Source organism: Orcinus orca, chromosome 10 (assembly GCF_937001465.1).
Source record: "Orcinus orca chromosome 10, mOrcOrc1.1, whole genome shotgun sequence".
In the NCBI taxonomy this organism is placed as follows: domain Eukaryota; kingdom Metazoa; phylum Chordata; class Mammalia; order Artiodactyla; family Delphinidae; genus Orcinus; species Orcinus orca.
The window spans coordinates 86,750,432-86,777,774 of NC_064568.1; the positions used below are offsets into that span (position 1 = coordinate 86,750,432).

Here is a 27,343-nt window from a genome sequence, read left to right on the forward strand (position 1 = left end):
TACCCCTGACATCTGCCCAAACAGGCCTGAAAATGGCTTTGTGAAGTCTTTAGTTGGCTGCTCCTCACCCTCTGATTGCACAGGCCTGTACTCTTTGCAAAGATCAAGCTGTATTTCCTAATACCATTCAGCCTCCTTCCTCTGCTTTCCTTCAATATCCCTCAATCCCTGCTCCACGGACTGGGAGGGTCCTTACAAGTACCTGTTTCCACAAAGCTTAGGCAGGACAGCAAAGACAGGGCATGCCGAATCCCTCTTTCAGACTCAGCTCTTACTTCCTCCATCTCTGTTCCTTTGAGGCCTTTGTCTGAGGCACAGAGCTGATTTTTTTATGGCTGCTCGCATGCCTGCACCTAAAAATTCCCAAGCCCTACAGTCATTATTTTTCATTCTGGAGGCTTTTGAAAGTCATCTCATTCTCAAAGATTTCTTGGTATACAACACAAGCCAACATGGAAAGCCTCACGATGTTGCCTTGAACAGGTGCCTGGGGACTTGAATAAGGCTTCAAAGAACAAAAGTAAAACAGCATTGCCACAGGAAGGTAAGAACCTGAGGAAACTAGAACAGTTTCTCCTGAACCTAGCTAATGATCCATGTTAAGGTTGCTAATTTGCCCCGTGTTTTATGCTGGACGATGCAAAACAAACCATGTGCACAAAAGCACTAATTGCTTCATTTATTCTTCCATTTTGCCAGGGGACCAGCAGAGCTCACTTAGCCTCAGAATGGAAAATTACATGTTGGAGAGAAAACAGCCACACCAAAGGAATGACAATGCAATTCGAGTTCTGCTTGTTCACATATTTTATTTATCCAGTGAAGGAAAGGAAAAAAAAAAAAAGGCAGACTTTGAAGGTGTCACAGATTCTGAGAGGATACCAAGGTCATGTGTTCCATTTCCCTCAGGCTAGTTTAAGTCCACAGATTAAATAAAAGTGTAAAGGGATGAGATGAACATTTTACTGGAGAAGAAAATGTCTTCTCTGAGAAAGAAAACCCTCTTTAAGGTTAATATCTACTCAGGGGTTTCTTATTGGAGGATGGCTTACTTTTGTTTTTATAAAAATATGACTGCATTGTATAAACTGCTGGAGTTGGATATTTAGAAGTAGGTGGCATCAAGGCTGCTGATTTGGTGACTTTCTGGGAGTCCAGGTCTGGAAGAATCCCACTGTGGTGAGAGCCACAAGAACACTGTAAACATCCTTGGTCGTGGACACACAATGATGCACGGCAAAAACGGAATCTCAGACATCACAGACCAGGATGCCTGTTCTACAGGTGGGGAAACTGAGGCCTGGGAGGTTAAATGCTTTCCCCAAGATCACACAGCTAGTTAGTAATAGGAACTCAAATTTCTTGGCTTCTAATTCAGTGCTTTTGTACACTGCATAAATAGATTCTCCTAATATTAATTTATTTCCCAAGATTCTAAAGTTGGCAATTTGAGCTCTTTAAGTGGGAAAACACTACAGAAAACAGCAAAAGACTTATGGAGAATTCTGATACGTTTGTGTCTGATTTCAAGAACCTCATGTTAAGTTAGAGTTAAAAGACCAAAGTTTGGGTCAAAATCAGGGAACTTGATTTTTCTGTGAACACAGGACAATATCTTACATGTAGTGAGACAAGGAATGGAAGGCAGCACCACACAGGAAAGATTAGAAAAACCAATACTAGAAAGTAAAACGGACCACGTCAGCCATTGGTAGGCTGGTCTAAACTGTTCAGCGCTTTCCAAGAACACAGAAAATGACACAGAGTCACACTATATGAGAGGGGAGTTCCAGAGAGTTCCTGGTGGGCACCCAGCAACACCTTTTAAGCAGCCGGGTGCATGTGCCCAGGCTGACCCATGGCATCAACGGTTCCCAGGGCCACTGAACGGAATGAGTGTGAGCTCACACACCACACTGCCCACAGCCCAGCACAGCCTTGGGGCAGGTCAACACCAAATCTATATCATTTCCCAAACTGGTCTGCTCCCTTGTAACACTGGGCATAAATTACAGAGGGGAGGACCAGGCTGGAAAATGTTTCAGGTTGCCGCTATGGGCTGGACATTTTGAACCCTGGACAAAGTGACTGGTATCTTTGTTTCTCCCGGGCCTGGAGCTCTTGTAATGGGCTGGGTGTGGGCCTTGATGTCTGCGATTCGCTCTTTAAACTTTTGCTGAAGGAATTTCTCTTCTTTGGAGTAGCTTTTTGCGAACACTGACATCAGCAGGCACCCTGCCATGGACGTGCCCCCGATGCAGAAGAGCACGGCGCCCGCCAGCTTGCACATGTCAAGGGCTCCATTAAACTGGACAGCGTGTGTGTCCACCATCACGAAATTGGCCTCACCAAAGGCTTCGATTTTGGGGGGCACAAGAAAGCCCACTGCCAGGACAGTCAATCCGAGAATCACGAAGACTGTGCCCAAGATGAGTCCAACCTAGCGAAAGACACAGTGAAATAAGACAGAGTAAACCTGGTACTTCAGGTCTCCAGGGCAGGACTGGCCTTGTTTTCTGAGAGAAGAGACTTTCCCCAGTCACTTCTAATTTGTATGAGAAGCCTGCATAATTTTTGTAGTTAAAAAAGAAGGTGAAGGAGGACTTTTCTGATTTTGATGCCAACCAGGAACTGCAGCACTGCCTTGATTTTTCCTTTGAGCTTCCTGTTTGTCCAATGCTTTGCAATCAACAGCGCCCCCTTTGGTTTACTTTGTCTTGTTTGGTCTTGAGCAAGAGAAAAGCAGCCCGGATACCCAGGAGCTGGCCTTACTCTATCCACTAGGCTTTGATGTTCTTAGAAGCTGGCCTGGGGCCCCCACTGATACCATGTTGTTTTGTGGGCACAGTCAATCTTGCAGAACCTCAACATCAGACAGGCTCATTCTGCACCCATGATGAAGTGTGACAAACCAAGGCCACTTCATAATTTTGTCTAAGCGCAGACAAAAACAAGGTCATTGTGCAAACCACAAGATTCTGCACACCTCCCACCCCACCCAATATAAATGACTGCTGCTTCTTTACAGTTACAGTCTTAGTCTCACTCTAGTCCGCCCTCTGTATAGATAGGATTTATTAAGATACCCAATCATAGGATCATTCCTGATAATCCAGAGTGAACTCTGGCTCCTGTAGACTTCCCAAACCCCTGCAATCCCAAGTCACCCAACTAAAGCCCACATCCTATAATACATCCTTTCTTACACTCTCTTACTGAAATGCCCAGGAGCCCCTATGGTGTCATTCTGTCTCACTGTGATGAGTAATATACTCAACTTGTTCAACATAGAGGTGATTTCGGCAGGTGGCCATCGACAGTCTGTGTAACTACTCACCCCTTCCCCAAGCAAGTGAAGAAGGAACCATCATTACCAGTTTATAGGCAAGGAAATGTAGCCTCGTGGAGGGTAGGTCACTGCCCCAAAGATAGACAACTGGCAAGTAGCAGAGGATGGGCTAGAAGCCACAGATCTGACCTCCAGGCCAGTGCTCTTTCTCTTCTAACATGTAGCTGTTTGGGCTTTACTTGTGCAGATGTTGAGAAATGTTAAGAGCAGCAGATGGAGATGAAACTGCATTAGCTCAAGTTCTAATAAAATGTAACCCACTGAAAATGGAAAGTAATATACCATTTGGCAGTTTAAGCTCGGAGGTTTGGAATTAACAGACTCAGCCTTGGATTCTAGCACTGCCAACTAGTACTTGAATCATAGAAGGAAAGTTACTTAAATACTCTCGTTAATTTTCCCATTTATAAAATGATAAATGATAACAGTACCTACCTCATAAAGCTGTGAGGACAAAGCGAGAGCACTCAGCCCTGTGCCTAAGTCATACATTTTAATAAGTAGATATTATTATTATTATTTGGATATGTGCCTCTTGTAAAATTATGCTGCATTGGCAAGAGCATTGCAACAGTCACTAAGTACTTGGAATAAAGAACAGCTAATACAGCTTATTTTTTAAACACATTTTTCATTTCCTCCTGTTCCTAATTGCTTTTAGTTAAAATAAGGTTGGAAAAATAACCAAATGTATAACACCATTTAATCTTGAACATCTAAAGTATATTTATCTATTTATTTACTATGTTTCAGGGTAATACACTTTATTAGATACTTCTTTAGTAGAGAGTTTGGATAATAGAAAACATTTGCAAATCCATCACTCTAACAAAGGGGGGGAGAGAGCTCATATTATTGAGCATCGATTATGACCTAGGCACTGTGCTTTCCACTTAATCCTCACCAGCATCTTATGAGATGTAGATATTTTTATCCCCATTTCACCTATAAGAAACTGAGGTTTATTGGATTGAAGAAACATAGTTCAAAGTCCACTCTTTAAGCACGTGGTCTCTAACCCAGGTCTGCATGACTTCTAAGCCCCACTCCCCACTTTCATTCTCCCATGATACTTCACCGATTACTATTTTGTACATTACCTCTATAATTTAAAAAAAATTACCATAAAGTTTTAGTCACCATATACGAACAAATTTCCATTATGTAATAGTGTAAAGAAACTGAAAAACCAACAAAAAGAGTCAGTATAATGTCTTCTGGAAAAAAAAAAAGAAAAACTATTGTACATAAGATATAAGTACTGCAGAAAAAATTGGGTCGTAAAATCACACTTTGGATGGCTTTCTACATTTTTTGAAGAATGGTGTCAAATTCACCTTCAAAGACTAACCGTTATAATATTTAAAAGATGACTCACGTTGGAATATTCTGAATGCACAAACTAAATTAACTTAAATATCCATGGTGACATGCTTCATATGTCACTAAATTACCTCCCTCCTCAAGAACTGGTACAGATTCTCAAAAATTGAGGGCAGCAAAAATGTATCCATCTTCGGTTCTAAGGTTCTTAAGAGCAAGGGAGGCCAGGGTGCTCCATCTTCTATTTCTGTCTTTCTCTCCGCAGCAGTCAGTCCAGCCTGTGTCCAATATATATTCCTGACTGACTCACTTAAACCACCAGACTGCTGAATCCGGAGCCAGGTGATTGATTCTCAGAGCAGTCTGTTCCTCAGTTGAGCAGTGCTTTATAGATTAAAATCCACTCTTGGAATATCACTCAGAAGCTAAAAGGCAAACCCTGCCTTGCAGATGGCAGAACTCCTGCTCATTTCAAGAACTGGAAAGTGGCTGGCCTCCCCAAGCCTTCTCCCTATTCCCTGTTAAATCAGAGGATCAGAGAGAGGCCCGCCATCTGTGGAGGGGAGCATGACGTAATGAATAGTATGTAATGCCCAGGATTCTGAGGGTGCCATCAATGCAAGTCTAATGAGGATCTCCAAAAGATGTGCCCAGAGAGGGACTCCAAACCTGTTCAAACATGTCAGGGAGAGCGTGGGATGGTAGGCATGAAGGGAAAATGCTGGGAATACTTCCCTGAGTGTAGTAGTGGTGAGGAGGGATGCTGGGATATATCAGCTTAATCCTGGTACCATCTTGGAGTACTGAATGGAATAAAAATTTTGGGAGTGATGCCATATGGTATCATAAACTTTGGACACAGCTCTAAGTTGAAGTGGTCCCAGGTCTAAGAGAAAAGGGGTTCTATTAAATAGAGTTTAAGAAATGCAACACAGAGGTGTTTTTAAAAGGTTCTAAGAGAGCAAACCAGCTCTGTTTGGAGCCATGCAAAGAGTTGCAATGCTGCTGGGTGAGGGGCTTCCCAGAGTAGCCTGGTGGTGTGGGATGTTAGATCAGCACCAATAGGGAGAGAGAAGGGCCTCTCCAGGTGATGAAAAGCAAACTTTAAAGAGAGCAGCAAGAGCAGTTTTTGTGCTGTGACTTCTGATGACTCTCTTGACTGTGCGAAGGATGGGTGAAAACCCAGTCCCTGCTGTTGGAAAGGAGGATTGGACAGAGGGGAGAGCTTGGATTCCAGAAATTCTGCTTCTGGGGACCACAAGCCAGAAGCTGCTGTTTTTTGACCAGCATCCCCTTCGTGGTCTGTCTGTGAGCTGATGAGATCTGAAAATGCAGTTCACTCCAATAAGCGGAGCTGGCAGCAGGAGCAACACAGCTGTTCTGGCAGAGAGGAGGCGGTAATGACTGGTGGAGGCAAGAACCAGCATGGCAGGGAAGAGCGGCGTGTGGGGGGAGATTGCTGGATGGAGCTAAATGGGAAAGAAGCCTTCTGGGTTAGAGGTAAAATTCAGAGGAAGTGCAGCAAGAGTGAAGACTGGCTTTTCTTCTTCTGCATCAGCCCTGAGGGCTGCTACCCACCGCTCCTTAGCAGGACCTGAGCTCGGAGTGCTGTCACCTGCCAGAGTGATGGCAGATTCTAACTCATGTGTCCTGACCCTCTTGCCTGACCTGCTTGTAGGGACACTGAGCTTTGCAAAGCAGTGACCAGTGCCGGGCTGGGATCAGGTCCTTCCACATATGCGTCACCTGGTACAGTCTCCACAGCCCTCCTTCACCTGGGTAGCAGGATCCTGCATTGGCTCCGCTGCCTTACAGAGGCTCTGTCCCTCCAGCCTGTCAGCACATTCAGTCGCTTCCATCTTCAAAACCTATTCTAGAGCCCTGTGTCCTCCACTAGCTACTGCTTGAACTCATTCCTACCCTTGGTAGCCAAGCCTAGTCCTCCACCATTTCACTGAAGCCCCTCTCTCTGAGGTCACTGATGACTTCCTAATTGTCAAATCCAATTTTTCTTTTCTTCATTTGCATATTCTGCAGTCATTGATTTTAAGTACTTAGGCTTTCTTAAAACCCTCACCAATGATTATCGCTGACACAACTCTCTTCCACTTCTGTCTTTACCAACTCACTCTTAACCTGCTTTGCCAGACACTCTTAAATTATTGGTGTCCCCCAGGGTTCCAGCCCTGACTCACATCTCTTACTCAATATGTTCTCTCTATGGTTTAATTTGTGGCCGCAGTTTCAACTCGCATCTATATACCAGTGACTTCCAAATGTCCAGCTCCAGCCTAGATTTCTCTCCTGGGCTGTAGCCCCACATTTATGACAGCCAATGGGAGGATCTACACAAAAGTGTCCCAAAGGCTCTGCAAAACCCAAATATTCAAAATGGTGTTCCTTTCTTCTTTCCTTCCCAGTTTTTCTGCATTCCTGCCACCTGCCCATTCACTGAGTCCTTCCTCACATTCGTAGTCAATGGATAATTAAATCTTATTGATTCTATCTCAGAATTCTCTTGAATCTTGTCTCTCCATCACTACAGCTACTCTAATGGTAACAGAGCATTATTAACTCTTGGCCGGATCATTGCAACAGCATTCTGATGGTCTCCATGGCTAGTCTCATCCTTTGTCCATTTTTCAAGTGTCATCTGAGAAATTTTTTCTTTTTTAATAATACCATTGTGTTTCCTCTTAAGGGACTTCCTTATTCATTTCTAGAATAAAACCATCTCCTTAATATCTAGCAAGACTCTGAAGAGAAATCCAAGATGTAAGTTTAAACTCTGACTTAGCTTAAGGGGGAAACTGGAGAGATTGGGACAGGTAGGAGGAGGGTCTTGAGAGAAAAGAGAGGTACCAGCATCATTTTCACTTTTAGTAAGTCTGTGGAGGAAGCGGTCTTGCCTTGTACCTGCCCGTTGCTATTTAACACCCTTTGGGAGATTTCTGATATTGGTTGAGGGAAAGGTAAGGAGGAGGATAACCCTGGGGTGAGGAAAGAACGACTGGGGTAAGAAGACTGCTCCCATTAGTTCATACCTGCAGTACTTCAGCTGTCTGCTGCACCATCAAGTAGCAGCAGTCTTAGTCAAGGTCAAGTGCAAGGGTGAGAAAGAAAAACTCTACCACAGCCTGTTAGGCCCTTGGGCAGAGGCAGTGGGTGGCAGGGGGTAGGTGGGACTGTGTCACATAGATTTTTGCAGATGGCAGCAGTTGCAGGTAAATTAGCAGTGGCGGAGGCCACCATGCAGTAATCCAGAAGCTGTGAGGCACAGAGAATGTGTATAATACTGTATATGTGTGTGTGTGTGTGTGTGTGTGTAGGGGCTGTTTACACCTGATTGTGAGACAACCTTCCCAAGAAAGCCTAGCTTTATTATCTTACCTACTCACTGTACTCAGTCAAGCAGGAAGGTTCTGGAGAAATTTCTACTTCACAGCCTTGCTGAGTCTCTGTGATCTGGCTCTTGTATACATTACCGTGTTCATCTCTTGGCCTTTGTCCTCCACGCCTAACTCTTACCCCAGCCACAGTGAACTGTTGGCATCTCCTGAGCATGCCATCTTCTCTCATGACGCAGCTTCTGCGATGCTCTTCTTTCTATAGTGCTTTTCTGTGCCTGTGAACTCTTCTGTGGAGTCACTTCCTCCCCAGGCTGCATCAGATCTGTCCAGTAAGTACTGCAACAACTGGCATGGTGGATTGTAACAATCTCTGTACACATCTACCTTCCTTATTTGACTGTGAACTCCGTCAGGTGAAGAACAGTGTTGTGTTCACAACTGAATCCCGGAGCCCACCACAGAGGTTTGTGCACAGTGGACATATAAACATGTGTAGAAAGAACAGCATTGTGAGAGCGAGGTTACATCGGTCCATGTGGTAGAGCAAAGTTTCTGGCTCAGGCCCATTTGATTCCAATCCCTGTTCTCATTAAGCCCCTCCTTGCTGCCCACCGCTAAGGAGCTGGCTCACCAGCAGAGTCCTCCTGAGGCTCTGTGAGCGTGGCCCACAGTGAGAGACCCACGTGGCCTCAGCAATGCTATAGTGGAAGAGAGGGAAGGGGGAGCCCACATCTTGAACCACTTACAAGATGCAGATTGAAATGAAAGAAAAAACATAAGAAAAGTATCATAATAGAAACACGTGCATAATCAGTGCTTCTCTCTGTGTTGATTCAAAGCACTTCATACGCTCGCTGGCATGAGTTCCCTTATATTCCCTAGGAGGAAACCCAAGAATGGTTGGTTTATTCCCTTGGTAGGGGTGAGGTCTCTAAGACAGTGAATTCTTTGGTTTTTCAAGTTGACTGTAGGCTTCTGAGTGCCCAGTCTAGTGTTTTATGGTTAGGATGTAAGTCTAAGATTTGGATTTTGCTGGAATATAATCTCTGTGAGGCCATGGACTTTTGCCTGGTTTTATTCTCTGAAGTAGGTCCAGCACAACAGGGAACAAATACTTTTGGATCTTGTTTGTGTTAAACAGAAGAGAGAAAATACTGAAATCTGAATTCTAGGCTTGGTAATTTACTGAGAGTTCTTTATTGTAAATCCATACCCATGTATTATTTGATGGAGTTATAGCTTCACAACTCGTATCACTACTAGTGCTTTGGAACCACTAGCATTTGCAGTATTCTGTATGTCAGTGGCATTTTAGGCTCTTGGCACAATAGACCTGTGAGGCAAATATTTGTTTTTTTGACATATAGAGAAGCAACCACCCACTTGCCTGGGTAAATACAAGATGTGCCAAGCTTGGCTATGTATTTCATTGGTCCAGGCCAGTAAGGAGTCATCAGAGGTGACACTTGTACAGAATAAGAAGGCTGGCTTGACCAATTCTAATACAGAGTGCCTGACACTAGTAAGATTTTGAATCAACACAGGTCTTGGGTAATCCATAGTAATAATCACATTACCAATATTTTATTTATTAACTAGATTTCCAGTTTTATTTCTGTTTCAGAACTCAGTGTTCCATATGACATCTGGTACTAGGAGCTAATATATTAAGTGCTTATTGAGTGCCTACCAGACATTGTTCTAAGCTCTTTGCATCTATTATCTTATTTAATTCTCAAAACTTATGTGGTAGGTACTATAAGTATCACCATTAGAGGCTCATTTAAGGTCAATTAAATTACCCAAAGTTACAGAGCTGAGATTTGAACCCATGTAATCTGAGGCCAGAGTCCGTGCTCATAATCATCACTATGTTACACTGCCTCTTGTTAAACTCTATTGCCAGTACATTGTAAATTTATGTCGGTATCAATGTCAAAGTTTCTGGGATCTTTCGGGAGAAAGTTGGGGATTATCAGAAACCTCCAAAACACAGAATATTAGACCTGGAGGGAATCCGAGGCATCATCTAAAGCTGTGCCTTCTCAGTAGCCCTTCCTACATCCTTGTCCTTTTTTTGATTTCTAAATGTTGGAACATTCGATGCCTTCTTCTCTCTTATGTCTATACTCTCTTCCTAGGTGATCTTGTCTAGTCTGGTACCTTATATACACTGTATGTATCAGCGACTCCCAATTCATGAGCTGAAGTATATTTAAATTGCTACTAGAGATCTCCACTTGCATGTTTAATAGGCACCTCCAATGTAGCAATGCCAAAATCAAACTCTTGACTCCCCACCCATCCCACTGCTCTCCTGGTGTTCTCCATCCCAGTGAATTATAACATCATCCACTGAAGAGCTCAGGCTGCGAGTCTAAGTCATGCTTGACTCTTCTTTCTTTCGTTTCTAATATGCCAACATGTCCTGACAGCTTGCCCTTCAAACTTTATGCTAAATCTGACTACTTCTCGCCATCTCCATTAACACCACCGTAATCTAAGCCACTATTATTCTTGCCTGGATACTTTAACAGCCTCTTAAATAATCTAGCTGCTTCTATCCTTGCCTTCCTATAATTTATTTTCTGTACTGTAGCCAGAATGATCTTGTTAAAATACTGGTCGGGTTATGTCACTCATCTGCTTGAAATGTTCAGGTGGCTTCCCATGGATCTCAAGGTAAAAGCCAAAGTCCTCACTGTCACCTACAAGGCTCCACACACATCATCTGTGTCCTGTTGTTTTTCTGAATCCATCACCTGTTCTTTCCCCTCTCTCATTCCTCTCCAACCAGATTGGATCTCTTGCTATTTTTCAAACACACCAGTGTTCCCATTTCAGAGCTTTTGGACTTGCTATTTTCCCAGCCTACAGTGACCTTCAGCCAGGTAATTTTATGGTTTACTCCCTGGTATTTGCTCAAAGGTCATCTCCTCTGACAGGCTTTCTGTGATCAGTACAACTAAATACCAGTTCTCCATCCTTCCCTATCCTCTTATTCTGATTTATTTCTCTTCATAGCACTTGCCACTACCATTCTGTTGTGTGGTTTATTTGTTTATGGTCTGTTTCCCACGATAGATTGTAAGTTCCTTGAGGGCAAGGGACTTTTTCTTCTCCCATTTACCACTTTAATTTCTGGTACTTTGCAACTTCTTGGCACAGAGTAGGTGCTCACTAATTATATGCTGAATGACTGAACTTATTGTCTAGTGAGGCTCCTTCCACTTGAGGAAGCTGAAGCTCATAAAGCCTCATGACCACATATCCAGGAGAGGCAGAGCTGGCAGACTGACCACTGTATTATGTCTCAGTATTAACTCTCTCTAGTATCCAACTGTTTCTTCTAATAATTATTGTAATTTGTCAAATGATACTTACCAAACCTTAAGGGAGGCTGAAAGCATGTTTTGCCTTTGGATGGCTGTCATAGTTGGTGAATTTAGTGGCATGTTAATAACAATAGCAAAAATAATAATTAATGATGGCAATTATATCTATTTATGTTTAACCTGCAAATCAACAATTGTGCTGTGTGTAGAGGCTTTCTTCAGCCCAAGGGTTATAGTCTCCTTTCCTAAGGAAGAAAACTGAACTTAGTGACACTGAGAGGGATCCACACACAGAGTCCCAGACTTCTCAGTTCTCTATAGCTGAGTTATTTCCCATATCAAATGACTTCTCCACTTCCTGAGTTAAACACATGCTCTTTACTTACCTTCCAGAATACTGAGCTCCACCTGTTAGGTGATCTCTGGATCTGGAAATCATCCTCATACTCCCAGATCGAGGTGGTACAGTCCTCATAAAACTGGTGCAGGTAGGACCGGACTCCATAGCGCTGGTACCCGCCCTCGGTAGCAGCCTGTGCCTGCTTGGACCCACAAACGTTGCTGCAAGAACTCATCCTTCCCAGCTGGAATGACAGCACCCACAGGCATCAACCACATGAGCTCTGGCCTCAGGATCAAAAGGCAAATTAAAGGTAAGAACCAGGCTGAATAATGTCAGCCTGTTTGAACAATGCTCTTTTCTGGCAAGAAAAGACATGTTTAAAGACCTGCCTTTTTAACCCAAGCCGCTCTTCTCTACTGAATGCAAAATTATCCCAAACACTCAATGTCTAGAACTGGTTCTCCATAAATGAAACAAGACATAACAGCACAGCTCACTTAGATGATGCAAAAATTTAAGCAGGAAGCACATGAGAAATGGCAACAAAGAAGCTGAGATTTTCAGTGTCTTGACAAGAAATCTTTAATCTCTTAGAATCTAGTAGTCTTTACACTTCCATGTTAAAGGATTAGGAAGGCACTCTCACTTGGTACAGATGGAATTTGTCCTGGTCTGTCCTCTTCAATGCTTAACCATGTTCCCTTGTGGAAACTACATGGTGTTACGTAGCTATTTGAAATTTTGCCTTCGGATCTCATGTATCTTGCTCTAACAATTGTCAAGTTGTACAGAAGCTTTATTAAAAAGTTGCTTCATGCTTTATCACAAATGGCTTGGCCAATAATTGATACCTCACTGACTCTAACTCCAGATTTCAGGCATTATTTGTGGATACATCTGTCCACGTGGGATGCTAGAGCATAATGCAGAAGGTAGACCTGCCTTTTACTATTTCCCATTAAGTGTCTACTATAAATAAAAAATTCAGAGAATTGTTTAATGACACTAAGCTCTGGGTGGGTTGTTTGGGACTCTGCCTTCTTCAGATGGAAATTTCAACTTGATCTGATCTAATTTGACCTTAGAGGCATGTGGTTAATAATTCATGGTAAAAAAAAGGAATTACTGAAGGACAGAAATTTTGGTGAGTAAGAGAATTCTCAGTTATTCTGTTTGTTCTTTGGTTTTTTGATCTCCATATAAGCAGATAAATAGGTAGCTAGAAATATGAAATAGTTTTTTAGATTGTTCAGTTATCCTCTAGATGATTTTCCCTGTGTGGACATAGTTTTAAACTCTAGACAGTTTTCCCTGTCTCAACATGACAAAGCAAGGAACAATATAGAAGGAGGATAATTTTCTCACTGACCCAGGTTCTCAGGACCTGTGCTATAATCCAGGCAATAAGAAGACATATTAAATGTTTTCAATTACTTGCCAAGAAACCAAGTAGTAATGTTTACCTACAAGAAAAACTTAATCTAAAATTCTAGCAGGTGTTCCTGTGTGGCCACTTAATTTGGTTGTATAGAATCATGGGGCTAAAGTCAAAGTTGAACCCAGGGACTCACTGTCCCATGGCCACAAAGTGAACCCTTAAGAATATCTTGTAAATGTGTGCCCTCAGCCACAAGTGGGTTTTGGTTAGAACATGTGGTCAAATTCAGGAAAATATGGCCCTGACCTTAGAAAAATGATGCAAACAGGTATAACTGATGGTGACTGATAACCTCATCTTTTAAAGTGTTGGTCAATGTTACATTTAGTGCCTACCTCCTAGTGACTTCTTCCTGTCTCAGGTCCAGCTACCATCTAAAGAAATCACCCAGGAAGAGAGATCAGGAAAGGAAATTTATTTTTGTTTTTTTGCTTTTTAACATTTCAGAAGGATATTATTTCATAAAAAAATCAAGATTTCAGAAGGGACTTTGCCTGATTAGAGCTGCAATGTCTGATGGACCAAATTCTTTTGTTAACCTAGTTTTCATATTTTAAATGCTAGGATGATCTCTTCAGTACCTTTTATTTAATGCTTACACAAAGAAGATGATTAATAAGGGGCCATTACTAGTGATATCCAAGTAGAATAATTTTAAAGGCACTTTCTTTTAAGACATTCTAATAAACTTTCAGTCAAGGGGAAATGGGATTAGTATTACTAAGTCTGCTTTGTCACTGAAGAAACTGAGGCAAAGAAAAATCATCTGCTACAGTTTATATCATGAGTCAGGGAGCAGATGAAAGATGACAATACAGTAAACAGGAGTATAGATTGAATCATATATTTGCATAATCAGAACCAACTCATACAAATATATATGTTCAGGTTTTCAATAAAGCATTGGAGACTTTAACATGAAAAAAGGACAAAAATAGATATGATAGGAATAAAAACAATCCCTCATAGCAACAGTAAGAGTTATCTTCCTTAGATGCTAAAATCATTCTTTCTCAGGATTTAGCTTTGGTGCAGAGCAGGACCTTGTGACGTATTGTAGTCATTCCCTGCACTGCTTGTTTCCAGCACACTAGGTTAAATGTTTCTGCTTTATAGGATGAGACTCAGTAGTCCAACTTGGTTAAACACAATATAGGTAAAATCATAAAAGAGATAGAAAATGTCATAAAACAAATGCTTTTGAGCCTGAGTGATAGATGGCTCTACTCTAAGTCAGAATGGATTTTTAGTGATGTTAGATACATTCCAGAAGAGAAATCCCAACAAATCTTATTCTCCCCTCCAGGCGTACAAAGTACAAGAACACGGCCTGCGCTGTGATAACCACACCGAGCAGAGAATGGGCTCTAATGCTAGTTCTTGATCTGCAGCTTACTGGTTTTGACATCTCAGGTAAGCTCAGTAACCTCTCTGGGCTATGGTTGCATCATCCTTAAAATAAGATGGCTGGACCAGATAACCTCTAATTCCTTCTAGACATAGATTTTTCAAGAGTCTTTGGCCATGAATTTACAGAATGAGTCGATTATTTTTGTTTGATAAACAACTGGGTTTAGGGATTTCCCATCTCCTCCCATGCTCTCAATGATTGATTGTCAGATTGCTTTATTATAGTGTGCATGAAGCTTTAGTTTAAAAGAGTATATAAGCTACTAGTTAGGTTAGTTACTTGGTATTCAGTAGACTGAATGGTTGTGTATTGTTTATTTGTTCAATAAGTTATTTTAGTATAGTGTATGTTGCCTAAAATAGTAGTCCCTGGGGGGTCTTAGAGGTTTCATACCTCTTTCCAAACATATAATTTGTTGGAATTCACTGTTAGAGGAGACGGATCACTTGGTAGAACATGTATTTTAAAATATAACATTTTAGAGTAGAAATTTTGCACTTGCAAAAACTCAAGAGAGTTACATTCCTCATAGGTAACTTTTTGTCCCAATATAGAAAATGTTACAGTTATTTGGAATCTACCTGGTTGATATACATGAGGTCATTTCATAAAGTCACTTTAAAAGCTGGGCAATGAGTATATGATACACCAGGGTTGAGAAGAAAGGGAAGTTATGTGCAAAGGTGTTTCAGCTTGCCTCAGCATTTATTTAATGAGTAAGGTTTCATGAGAATTGCGGTGTTTGTGTTTCAATAGGTGTAGTAGTGGCAGCAAAAACAGTAATGTTAAATCTATGGCTGCTGTTAGTGATGGATCCTGAAGGGGCTCCTTTCTTGAGAGAAAGACTTAACATCCTAGGAAGTACATGCATAGGGGGAGGTGAGTGAAAATATTCTCCAGTATTGTATTTAAATGAGTCCTTGTGAGTTTTCATTTTATAAACACTCTGGTGGAGCCTGTTGCATCTTCACTGCCAGCATGGCCATCGTGATGGAGCACAAGCAGCATAAGTGTCTGGTTACTTGGTCATCTATGAAGGGGGAATTGTTTTCATTTTTCCTGAACGACCTTATGGGTGCTGATAAGTGAGGATCCATCCATGGTTTTCTTCTTTTTATTATTTGTTTATGGTATCTATCTCAACCGCATGCACAGTTATACATTAAATGGATATTCAAACCCCCAAACTCTTCTGAGAGGCTTTCTACAATGAGCATAATCAATATCAGCCCTCTATTACTCTCTATCCCCTTGTCTAGATTTGTTCCCCTTCATAGAACTTGTTATTACCTGATCCTCTGTTATGTGGTTTATTTGATGGTCTGATAGAACTTGTACATGATAAACTGTAAACTTCACCAGGGCAAGGACGTTTTCTGTCCTGTTTACCACTTTGAAATTTCTTGGCACAGAGTTCCAGATGGGTTGGTGTGGATGATGGCCTGAGTGGTCCTTGATTTTTCATTCCTCCCTTCCTTCGGTGTTTTTAAACCACTGGTTATATGCCAGATTACGTGAGACGGTGCTTACAAAGATGAGTGGGACACACATTTTGCTCTCAGTTGACTCGGGTTAGAAGAAGAAACACTTCTGAAGCAGTAAGTGCAACAAAATGGGCACCAAAACGAGGTATTTGCAGCAGGAAGAAGTATAAATGCTGAGAATTCCTCAAATGATTACTCTATTCAGCAAACAAACTCATGTGTGTGTTACCATGATCTATATGTGTACTACTACACTAAAGTATCAGTTTGTTGGAAATTTGAATTTCAGTCTAATAGAAGCAGTTACTCTTTATTTTACTTGAAAAATGTTCATAGCCATGGAAATAGAAATAAGGCTTTATGCCTCATGAAACCTTAAGAATACCAGAGATTTTATGGTATTTGTCTTCATGGTCTCCTTGAGAGAAGAGAGGCAGAAAACTGAGGCACAAAAAGGATGAGTGTTTTCCCATGGCTCTATGTGTGAGTCAGTTGTGAAGCCAGGCACAGGCCCTGTTCTATTTATTCTCTCTGAAAGATCACTCAAGTTTTCATACTGCGCTTTTCTCTCCCATAAAATCATTCTGAGATAATGAGAGTGAAGTTCCCATTAGAGACACTTTTCCACAGGGCCAGTGCTGCAAGGTATAGGCGCATAGCTGATTTAGACCATTTATCCAACACTACACCAAAAGGTCAATTCGCTTAAAAGAATCAGTTAGACTCAAGAGTGGATGCAGGAAGGCATGAAAGCCTGCTAACAGCTTTTTCATATTTAAATCAGGCATTCTGGAATTATATAAGCATAACCTTAAAACCTGAAAATGTATTTCTACCAATGAACCATTTCAGAGATATTTTATTGTCCTGGAATAGTGGTAGAGATTGTGGCTCTGCACTGTGAATTTTTATTTCCTCTAAGTCAGTGGCTATGCAGCCACTTTTATAATTTTTAAAAAAGGGGGTAATGATACGCAGTTATCTTATTACTTTGCCCCTTTGAGATGTACTTTTAAGTAAGGTAAAATAAAGTCCAAAACCGCAATGAGAAGAGAAACAGAACCCATATTCTCTTTAAACCTCTTCTTTATCGATGTGCAGACCAGAAGGTGCTTATGAATTTACATGTGACAAGGTTTGAGTCTTACCTTTGAAATCCTCCTCTTCCTCTTCTTGTTGTTTACTCTTTGACCTTTCCTTTTAATGGCTCATTCTTCAAACCTATTTAAGAACAAAAATCTCTGCAGAATGTGATCCAGATAAAAGTCTAAACTTCATAAGTCATTTTTATAACTTGTAAAGAATCATTTAATATTGACAAAAACATTGACAAAGGACTTCCTGTTCAAGAGCAAAGATAGTTTTTTCTTTTTTACAAAAGTATAACATATTTTATAACTTTTTAATGGGCTCTCATGAGAGTTTATAGAGTCAATGAAACAATATAAATGAAAAGGGCTATGTAAACTATAACACATTATACAAATATATTCTCATTTTGATATAATTCTATTCCATGTAGTCAATAATACCAACTAGACTGACCAATTTGTGTTTTACAAATTGTAAAGAAAAAGATGACTTGCTTCCCAGATACTCCAGACTTGATCTCTTTGGTGCCTATCCCATTATAGTGTAAAATAAATTAATCTTATAGCTGTTGTATTTTATGATCCATTTACATGCATTTTAGACTTACGAAGGCTCTTTGGATGATTTACTCATTAGGTTGATTTTTACTCCTATATCCATTTTCTTCCTATCACGATCATGTTACTTTCCATCTGCCTAAGAAAAGCAGGTGCCCATGCAAGATTTAATTAAAAAGCCATTGCCAGCTATAGAGCTATTGGTTTCCTACATTACTGTAGTCATGTGAAATAAAATAACTCGGGCTGTATTTTTCAAGAGGCGTTAAGAATTCTTTCTGATGAACAGTTCCCCATCCATATGCAGGAGAATCTCAAAGACTTGAGGAGTGTACGCCTAGTTGAGCCCTGAAAAACTGTTTTCAGTATTTTCCAGGTTCAGTCTGTATGTACCATGCCAACCCAGCCTTCTTCAAGACTCATTTATTTGTCCTGAAATTTTATTTTGTGGGTGGTATGTGAGCAGATTTGGACAAAGAAGCAAATTATATTAGGATTCTGGGTCTGGATAAGTAAAAGAAAACAAGTCTGTCTGTCTGTCTCTCATCTGTGCCTGTCTCTCTCATTAAATGTCCCTTCTTTTTATCTGTCGCCTTCCCCCTTTTCTTTGAGGGAATTGACTCCACACATGCCCTTCACTAAAGGCTGGCTTGGTTTGGAGCCAAAGGAGCTCTTCAAGGTGCTGAAAACATTTCTGCTACAGAGCCAGGAACCAATTAAGTATACATAAGCTGTTCAACTCCAGCTCTGTTTTCTTTGAGGTCATCAGCTTTGGTAGGACCCCCACCCAAGCCCCCTTTCTAACAACACGAAGAAGTAGGTGCTGAGATCATATCAAAAACTCAGACGTCTTTAGATACGGCAGAGGAGTGGGGAAGGCAAGGAGGGGGTAAATTCAGCCTGGAAAAGAAAGCAAATCAGTTTTGCAAACTCCAAATACATACATTTTTACTCTTATCTAATATTACAACTTTTCTTGTCTCACAGGAAAGAAACTCCTGAGTTTTCCCTGTATACCTCCCAAATTCTTACATAACACAAACCACAAACCGCCAAAGCATGGAGTTAGCTACTCCTAATTTGTACGTGTTCGTGGATTTTAATACGCATGGGTTTTGTAGAGATTTGTGTCCATATAATCGTGAACGAGTTAGGGGTGGTGTGTGTGTGTGTGTGTGTGTGTGTGTGTGTGTGACTGAGACAGAGAGAGAGACAGAGAGAGAGACAGAGAGAGAGAGAGACAGAGAAAATATGAATATTTGTGCGTGTGGAGAGAGGAAGGAAAGAAAAAGGAGCGGGAGAAGGACACATCGAGCCTAGAAAACCTCACCCCTGGGCTCCGCAAGGCTTTACCTGCCGCCTGCGATCCCCTGACCCGTGGAGCAAATGCAGCCAGCTAGCCGCAGATCTCTCGCTGGGGTCCCATCGCCGCCACCGCCGCCGCCGCCGCCGCCGCCGCCGCCGCCGCCGCCGCCGCCGCCGCCGCCGCCGCCGCCGCCGCCGCCGCCGCCGCCGCCGCCGCCGCCGCCGCCGCCGCCGCCGCCGCCGCCGCCGCCGCTGCCGCTGCCGCTGCTGCTCCAGCCTAGCTGAGCTCAACCTGCGCGTGATTGACAGCTGGGCGTCCCGCGTGCCCGCGCATCCGAGGCCCGCGCAGCCGCCGCCGCCGAAGGGGCCGGGTCGGCGCTGTGCGGACGTGAGGCGAGTGGGCGGGGCCCGGATTGGCCAGTCCCTCTTCCGGCGCCCCGAGTCTGGTGGTCCGCACAGGAGGGTGGCCGGCCTTCTGGGAGGCTGGTTACTTTGCTCTTCGGAAGCTCCACGGGGACGGGCATCTTCTCTGCCTTCTGCCATGTCCAGTTTTCTTCTGCCCAGCACAGTATCTGGCCGTAGCGGCCTCCATACACGTATTTTTTAGATGGATGGAGAAGGCAGACGGACCTGCTGTTTCTTCCACACCCCCCACCCCGGCCCCCCATTTGTAAAGGCTTATCCGGACCCTGTTTTTTGTCCTTGACGAGACCCGAGGTGAGGAACTTCGGCTGGCAGAGCGGTGCCCGACTGAAAGAACCTTTTCACTTTTGTCAGCGTTGGGCACTTTCAGTGTCTCCCCTCACCCCCGATCCCAAGGTCATTTAGACTTACATGGGTGATGTGGAAGAATGATGGAGAAAATGAATTAAATGATGATATTCAAGAAAAACACACAAATGCACGAAGGCAAGAACATACTAGAAAATTACCTGTGAACACCTCAGAAAAATGTGTGTAGGTGTGGGCAGGTTAGCATATAAATACAACGACCCCTGCTTCAGGAGACTTTCTGCAGACCCCTGGTAAGTGGCATAATGCTGAAAATGATTACTAAAATAATTAATATTTGCACAACCATTCTACACATAATAACATCCAATATTTACGTGGTGTTTACTATGTCCCAGGCGTTGCTTTCAGTATTGTACATATATATTCATTATATGCATATTAAATCATTAAATCCTCACATCAGCCCTATGTGTGGGGGTTATTCTTTATTATTCCAATTTTACAAATGAGGGGGCTGAGGCATAGAGAGAAGTGACCTGCCCCCATGGTGATACAGGCTCACAATCGCTCGTCACGGGTCACACAGCTGCTAAATGGTGGAGGGGCACTGGAATCTACAAGGTTATCTCCTGGAGAGGATTTAGGGTATAAGTGATATTTTGCTTAAAAAAACTAAGAAACAACTCTGTTTTTATTAAACAGTGAATATATCAAAGCAAATGTCGAGCAAATGCTTTGAGGAGAACCAAAAGATGGCTGTGTTTTCCATGTTCCTCTGGTTTGCAACTCATGTCCCAGTTTCAACACCACTTAAGCCTGTAGGTGCCACTTATTTCTTTCTCCCTTCCCAGTCTTCATGAAAGTGCATCTTTCAGGAGTTTTGACTTGTGGCTTGTTAGCTTGCTTTTTTTCCATATTCAGTGTGTGGATCTGGTGAAGGTTTATTTATTCTTAGGTTGTGACATGGCTACTGTGTTTTCCTATCCTTGAAAGTCCAAAAGAATCAGCACATGTGGAAAAATTCAGGGGCTCAGAGTTGTACATCTATCAGAGGTTAGTCTTTGGGAAGGGCGTGGCTGACTTCTTTTTGGTTTCTACTAAGTGTGATGGTCTCTTTTGACAATGCACGAAGAATCTATCATCCATTAATCCGGAGAGTTAGTCTAAATAGGGCTTGGAATCAGACAGACGTGGGTTTAATCCTGGCTTCTACAACCTCCTGCTGTTTAACCTGGTTAAGTTGCTTCACCACAGTAGGCCCCATTTTCTCCATCTAAAAAATGGTTATAGTAATAGCTACTTCATATGGTAGTTATGAGAATTAAATAAAATTGTATTTATAAAGCATTTATCACATTTATCACATTAAATAAAATTGTATTTATAAAGCATTTATCACAATGAAGTAGGTTCTTAGAAATTACTCAATAAATGATAGCCATGGTGATGATGATGATGTGATGATGATGATGTTGATGATTTAGTTAAACCTTTTGGGAGCCTATGAATATTTTCAGCTTGGAGTCTCAAGCCTTCTGAGTTTCTTAGGCACTATCCACTTGCTTCATCTCCTTTTACCAGATCTGTTTCCAACCTGTGGCATCTCTGGCCTTTCTGTAAGTTTCTGATGAAGTAACACAGGGATGGACATACCTATCCAGGAACCTGGGGGCAATACGGGTCTTCCAGATTCACTAGTGCATCTGCCTTTGGTTTTCTTTCTATCTGAAGTAACATGAATTAGTGAGATAAAGTAAGATATCAGTTACACACCCAAAGATGTCCTTAAAATGTGAGTTATCACCATTATCTTGCATTTTACAAACCGTAGTTTTTATGAGTTTTGCAAACATTAGGGAACAGAGATCACTTTGAAGCAGTTAAGTTTTCACTTCAAACACACTGCACATTTTCCCTGAGTTATATTACATAGAAATATTTACCAGCAAATGCCTTATTAATTCATTATTCAACACACATTTATTTAGTGTCTGCCATTTAGAGCACAAAGGGTGAGATACAAACAGAAGCATTTTGGAAAGTCACAGAGAAGAGAGGTCAGGAGAGATTGCCAATTCCTGAGTTGTTTTCCAGAGGGATGCTGTTCCCCTTCCAAGTTCATTTCTCATCGCACTGAACATATTCGGTGTTTTTCAAACACAGCTTGTACTTTCTTCCTTGCCTTTATTTACTTCAGTTGTTCTCTATGCTTCTTCCCTCATATCTGTGTCTCCAAGTGCTGGCTGTTTGGTCCTAGCGTGGCGAGTGTCTTTTCCATAAAGCCTTCTTTGATATGCTTGAATATGATTCATTGTTCTTTATTTTGAATATATATGTACATATATATATATATGACTATATCTATCTTGTCTTGTACTGCCACTTTTATTTTTGCCTTGTATTGGCTTTATTTATATATCTGTTTACTCTCCCTTGTTAGGCTTGTAAACATCGTGAAGGAAGGATTTACCTACAATTCACTGTGTAGGATTTACCTACAATTCACTGTGTAGTACATCACTTTGTAAAAATTAAGCGCTCATTTATGGTAAATGAATAAATTAGTAAATGAATGATGGGATCTGGAGAGACAGGTGGATAAGTTTTGGATAAAAGGAAGAGAGAAGAGAGTATTATGACAGGCTTAGGGAATAAAAAAGCACAAGATTCAGCTTGCAGGCTCAGTTCTCAGACTTGTTCCTGGAATTTAGGGTCCCTAAGAGGAGGATGGAGAAGGGACTCCATGTTACTCATTTACCACTGTTGAGAGGCAGAGCCTTCAGCCACTGGACACTTTGGTGGTGGCCTCGATTGCTCCTGGGATTACTGCAGCCTGGTCAGCCTCTGCCTGCCTGGCTGTGAGCTTGCCATGCCAAGGCCACAGTGTTCTGTACCAGGCAGTAGCTTGTGATTAGTATGCTCTCTGTGTTCCTGGACAGAACAGATGTCTGTCTGCTTTTTTCTGCTTCATGATGGTGGCAGGTTCCCAATGATCAAGATCCAGTTTCACATTTTCTGAAATCCTGGGCTGAAAAATTCTGTTTGGTCAGTTCTGAGGCCCAGCTTCCCTCTTTGCAGGAAATCTTTGCTTTGCAGATTAGTGTGGACAGAGGGTGCAGTGGGCAGGAGCGGCAGCGGCACTTAGCCTTGCTCGGGTGGAGCAGGCGACTGGAGGGAGTACTTTTTTGTCCTTCAGATATTACACTGTTAGCACACAGCCACACTGGAGATACTGTGGATTTGGTTCCAGCCTGCCACAACAAAGCGAATATTGCAATAGTGGGAATCATATGAATTCTTTGGTTTCTCAGTGCATATAAAAGTTACTGTAATTTATTAAGTACCTTACACTGTAATGTATTAAGTGTGCAATATCATTATATCTAAAAAATGTACATACCTTAATTTAAAAATGCTTTATTGCTGAAAAATTCTAGCCATCATTTGAGCCTTCAGCAAGTTATAAGCTTTTTGTAATGGTAACATCAAAGATCACTGATAACAGATCACCATAACACATATAATAATAATGAAAAAGTTTGAAATATTGCAAGAATTACCAAAGTGTGACACAGAGACACCAAGTGAGCAAATGTTGTTGGAAAATGGTGCTGATAGACTTGCTTGATGCAGGGTGGCCACAGACCTTCAGTTTGTAAAAAATGTAATGTCTGTGAAACGCAGTAAAGCAGAGTACAACAAAATGAGAGGTATACCTATATACAAACACAACTAACTTTTGTGTGTTAATTTTGTCTCCTAAAACTGTACTGAATTTACTGATTAGTTCTTTTTTTTTTTTTTTTGATGGAGTATTTAGGACTTTATGTAAGATCATATCATTCAGAAACAAAGACAACTTTACTTCTTCCTTTCCAATTTGGATACCCTTTCTCCCTCCCTCCCTCCCTCCCTCCCTTCCCTGATTATTTTGGCTAAGACTTCCAGTACTACGTAGATTAGAAGTGGTGAGTGGGCACCCTTGTCTTATTCCTGATCTTAGAGGAAAAGCTTTCAACCTTTCACCATTGAGTATGATGTTAGCTTTGGGCTTGTCATGTATGGCCTTTATCATGCTGAGGTACATTCCTTCAGTACCTAATTTGTTGAAATTTTTATCATGAAATGATGTTGAATTTTGTCAAAAGCTTTTTCTGCATCTATTGAGATGATCATATGATTTTTGTCTTTTATTCTGTTGATGTTGTACATCACATTTACTGATTTGCATTTGTTGAACCATTCTTGAGTCCCAGTGCTAACAATCCCACTTGATCAATTTGTGTGATCCTTTTAATGTGCTGTTGAATTTAGCTTGGTAATATTTTATTGAGAATTTTTGCATCTCTATGCATCAGAGGTACTGGTCTGTAATATTTTTCTTGTGCTTTGGAATCAGGGTAATGCTGGCCTCATAGAATGAGTTTGGGAGTGTTCTCTTCAATTTTTTGAACTGTTTGAGAAGGACTGGTGTTAATTCTTTAAAAGTTTGGTAGAATTCACCAATGGAACCATCTGGTCATGGACTTTTCTTTGTTGGGAAGTTTTTGAACACTAATTCAATCTTACTCATATTGGCCTGTTCAGGTTTTCTATTTCTTCGTGATTCAGTCTTGGTAAGTTTTTTTTTTTAATTAATTAATTTATTTATGGCTGTGTTGGGTCTTCGTTTCTGTGTGAGGGCTTTCTCCAGTTGTGGCAAGCGGGGGCCACTCTTCATCGCGGTGCGCGGGCCTCTCACTATCGTGGCCTCTCTTGTTGCGGAGCACAGGCTCCAGACGCGCAGGCTCAGTAATTGTGGCTCACGGACCCCGTTGCTCCGCGGCATGTGGGATCTTCCCAGACCAGGGCTCGAACCCGTGTCCCCTGCATTGGCAGGCAGATTCTTAACCACTGCACCATCAGGGAAGCCCCAGTCTTGGCAAGTTTTATGTTTCTAGGAATTTATCCATTTATTCTGGGTTGTCCAATTTGTTGGCTTATAATTGTTCACAGTAGTCTCTTAAGATCCTTTGTATTTCTGCTGTATTAGTTGTAATGTCTCCTCTTTAACTTTTGATCTTATTTATTTGAGTTTTCTCTTTTTTTTTCTTGATTATTCTAGGTAAAGTTTTGTCAATTTTGTTTATCTTTTCAAAAACCAGCTTAGTTTTGTTGATCTTTTCTGTTTTTTTTTTTGGTTGTTGTTTCTATTTTATTTATTCTATGATCTTTATTTCCTTCCTTCTGCTAACTTCGGTCTTATTTTGTCATTCTTTCTCTATTCTTTGAGATAATTAAGTTGTTTATATGAGATCTTTCTTTTTTCTTAATGTAAGAATTTATCACTATAACCTTCTTTTTTTTTTTTTTGCGGTTTGCGGGCCTCTCACTGTTGTGGCCTCTCCCGTTGCGGAGCACAGGCTCCGGATGCACAGGCTCAGCGGCCATGGCTCACGGACCCAGCCGCTCCGCTGCATGTGGAATCTTCCCAGACTGGGGCACGAACCCGCGTCCCCTGCATCGGCAGGCGGACTTTCAACCACTGCGCCACCAGGGAAGCCCTATAACCTTCTTTTTTAGAACTGCTTTTGCTGCATTCCACAGTTTTATGTTGTTTCCAGTTTTGTTTGTTTCAAGGTATTTTTTGATTTTCCTTTTTGTTTTCTTCTTTGACTCGTATTTTCAGAAGTGTGATACTTAATTTCCATATATTTGTGCATTTTCAAGCTTCTCTCTTGATTTCTAGTTTCATATTTATTATTATTAATAATAATTTAATAATAATATTAAATTATTGATTTCTAGTTTTATACTATTTCAGTCAGAAAAGATACTTGGTATGATTTCAGTCTTCCTAAATTTCCAAGACTTTTTTTGTGGTCTAACATATGATTTATCCTGGAGAATGTTCCATGTGTGCTTGAAAAGAATGTGTAGTCTGCTGTTGTTGGGTAGAATGTTCTGTACATGTCTGTTAGGTTTATCTGGTCTAAAGTATAGTTTAAGTCTATTGTTTCCTTATTGCTTTTGCTCTGGATGATCTATCCATTGATGAAAGTGGGGTATTGAATCCCCTACTATTATTGTATTGTTGTTTATACTCCTTTCAGATCTGTTACCATTTGCTTAAAATATTTAGGTGCTCTGATGTTGGGTGCATGTATACTTAAGATTGTTGTATCTTTTTTATGAATTGACCCCTTGTCAATGTATAATGACCTTCTTTGTCTCTTGTTACAGTTCTTGACTTAACAGCTATTTAGTCTAATAAAAGTATAGCTACTCCTGCTTTCTTTTGGTTTCCACTTTTATGGAATATCTTTTACCATCCCTTCACTTTGAGCCTATGTGTGTCCTTAAAGCTGAAGTGAGTCTCTTGCAGGCATCATAGAGTTGGATCTTATTTTTGAATGCATCTAGCCACTTGCTGTCTTTGGAGAGACAGTTCGATCTGTTTACATTTAGAGTAATTATTGGAAAGTAAGGACTAACTAATGCCATCTTATTATTTTCTGGCTGTTTTGTATTCCCTCATTCACTTCTTGCTTTCATGCTGCATTCCTTTGTGAATTGATAATTTTCCAGAGTGGTATGCTTTGATTCCCTTCTCTTTATTTTTGTGAATCTATTATACGTTTTTGCTTTGTGGTTGTCATGAGGTTTACATAAAACATTTTATAGATATAATAGTCTATTACATGCTGATAACTTAATTCTGATTACACACGAAATCTATCCTTTGCCTCCTCTCCTTGTATGTCCTATTTCCCCTCCTATTTCATGTCACAATTTACCTCTTTTTTGTATTGTGTATTCATTAACAACTTAGTATAGCTATAGTTATTTGTAACACTTTTGTCTGTTAACCTTTGTACTAGAGTTAAGTGGTTAACACTCCACCATACTACATTATTATAGTTTTCTGACTATATACTTACCTTTACCAGTGTGTTTTATATTTTCATGTTATCAATTAGCGTCCTTCCATTTCAGCTCAAAGAGCTCCTTCAGCATTTCTTGTAAAGTAGGTCTGCGGGTGACAAATTTTCCCAAGTTTTGTTTGTCTGGGAATGTTTTTAATCTCTTTAATCGCTGTAATGTTTCTGAAGGACAGCTTTGCCAAGTAAGGTATTCTTGGTTGGCAGTTTCTTTCAACACTTTGACTATATTATCCCATCTCTCTTGTCCTGTAAGATTTCTGCTGAAAAATTTCTGATAGCCTTATGGGGGTTTCCCTGTAAGCTTTCTCTTGCTGCTTTTAAGATTCTCTCTTTGTCTTTGATTTTTGATAGTTCTATTATAATGTGTCTTGGAGAGGATCTCTGTAAGCTGATTTTGTTTGGTGAGCTTTGAGCTTCATGAATTTGGATATCCATATCTGTCCCCAGATTTGGGAGGTTCTCAGCTATTATTTCTTCAAGTGTGCTTTCTGCCCCCTCCTCCCTCTCCTCTCCTCTCCTTCTAGACTACCGTTTTTAGTGTTTTGGAGAAGCAAGTCAAGGGGAGGATCTTAAAGGGGTAGCCAGAAACTTTGTTATTGCTTAATTTTATTTGGGTCCCCAAAGTAACTGATTTGTGGGACATAGAAATTAAGATGTGTGTTGCGATGCGTGGCTTGTGGGCTTTCCCTACAGATTAC

At 41.1% G+C, this 27,343-nt stretch overlaps 1 protein-coding gene and 1 long non-coding RNA gene across 2 annotated transcripts in view; both read right to left on the reverse strand.

The window, feature by feature from the left end:
- Positions 1 to 27,343, reverse strand: part of LOC125965682 (uncharacterized) — a 667,016-nt gene that overhangs the window by 381,875 nt on the left and 257,798 nt on the right. The window lies entirely within an intron of this gene.
- On the reverse strand, positions 790 to 19,174 carry NRSN1 (neurensin 1). The gene is made up of 4 exons (XM_004273528.3): positions 19,036 to 19,174; positions 17,182 to 17,254; positions 11,744 to 11,941; positions 790 to 2,440 (listed from the first exon to the last, which is right to left on the reverse strand). The coding sequence occupies exons 3-4, from the start codon at positions 11,930 to 11,932 to the stop codon at positions 2,042 to 2,044; spliced, it is 588 nt and encodes a 195-aa protein (XP_004273576.1). The 5' UTR covers positions 11,933 to 11,941; positions 17,182 to 17,254; positions 19,036 to 19,174; the 3' UTR covers positions 790 to 2,041.

What these genes read in the sequence shown, in the direction of transcription:
- NRSN1 (XM_004273528.3), bottom strand. Translation starts at nt 11,932, where the DNA reads ATGAGTTCTTGCAGCAACGTTTGTGGGTCCAAGCAGGCACAGGCTGCT. An exon ending in GGAGCTCAGTATTCTGGAAG is followed by an intron (nt 2,441 to 11,743) that starts GTAAGTAAAGAG and finishes GTCTTTCGCTAG; the next exon opens with GTTGGACTCATCTTGGGCAC.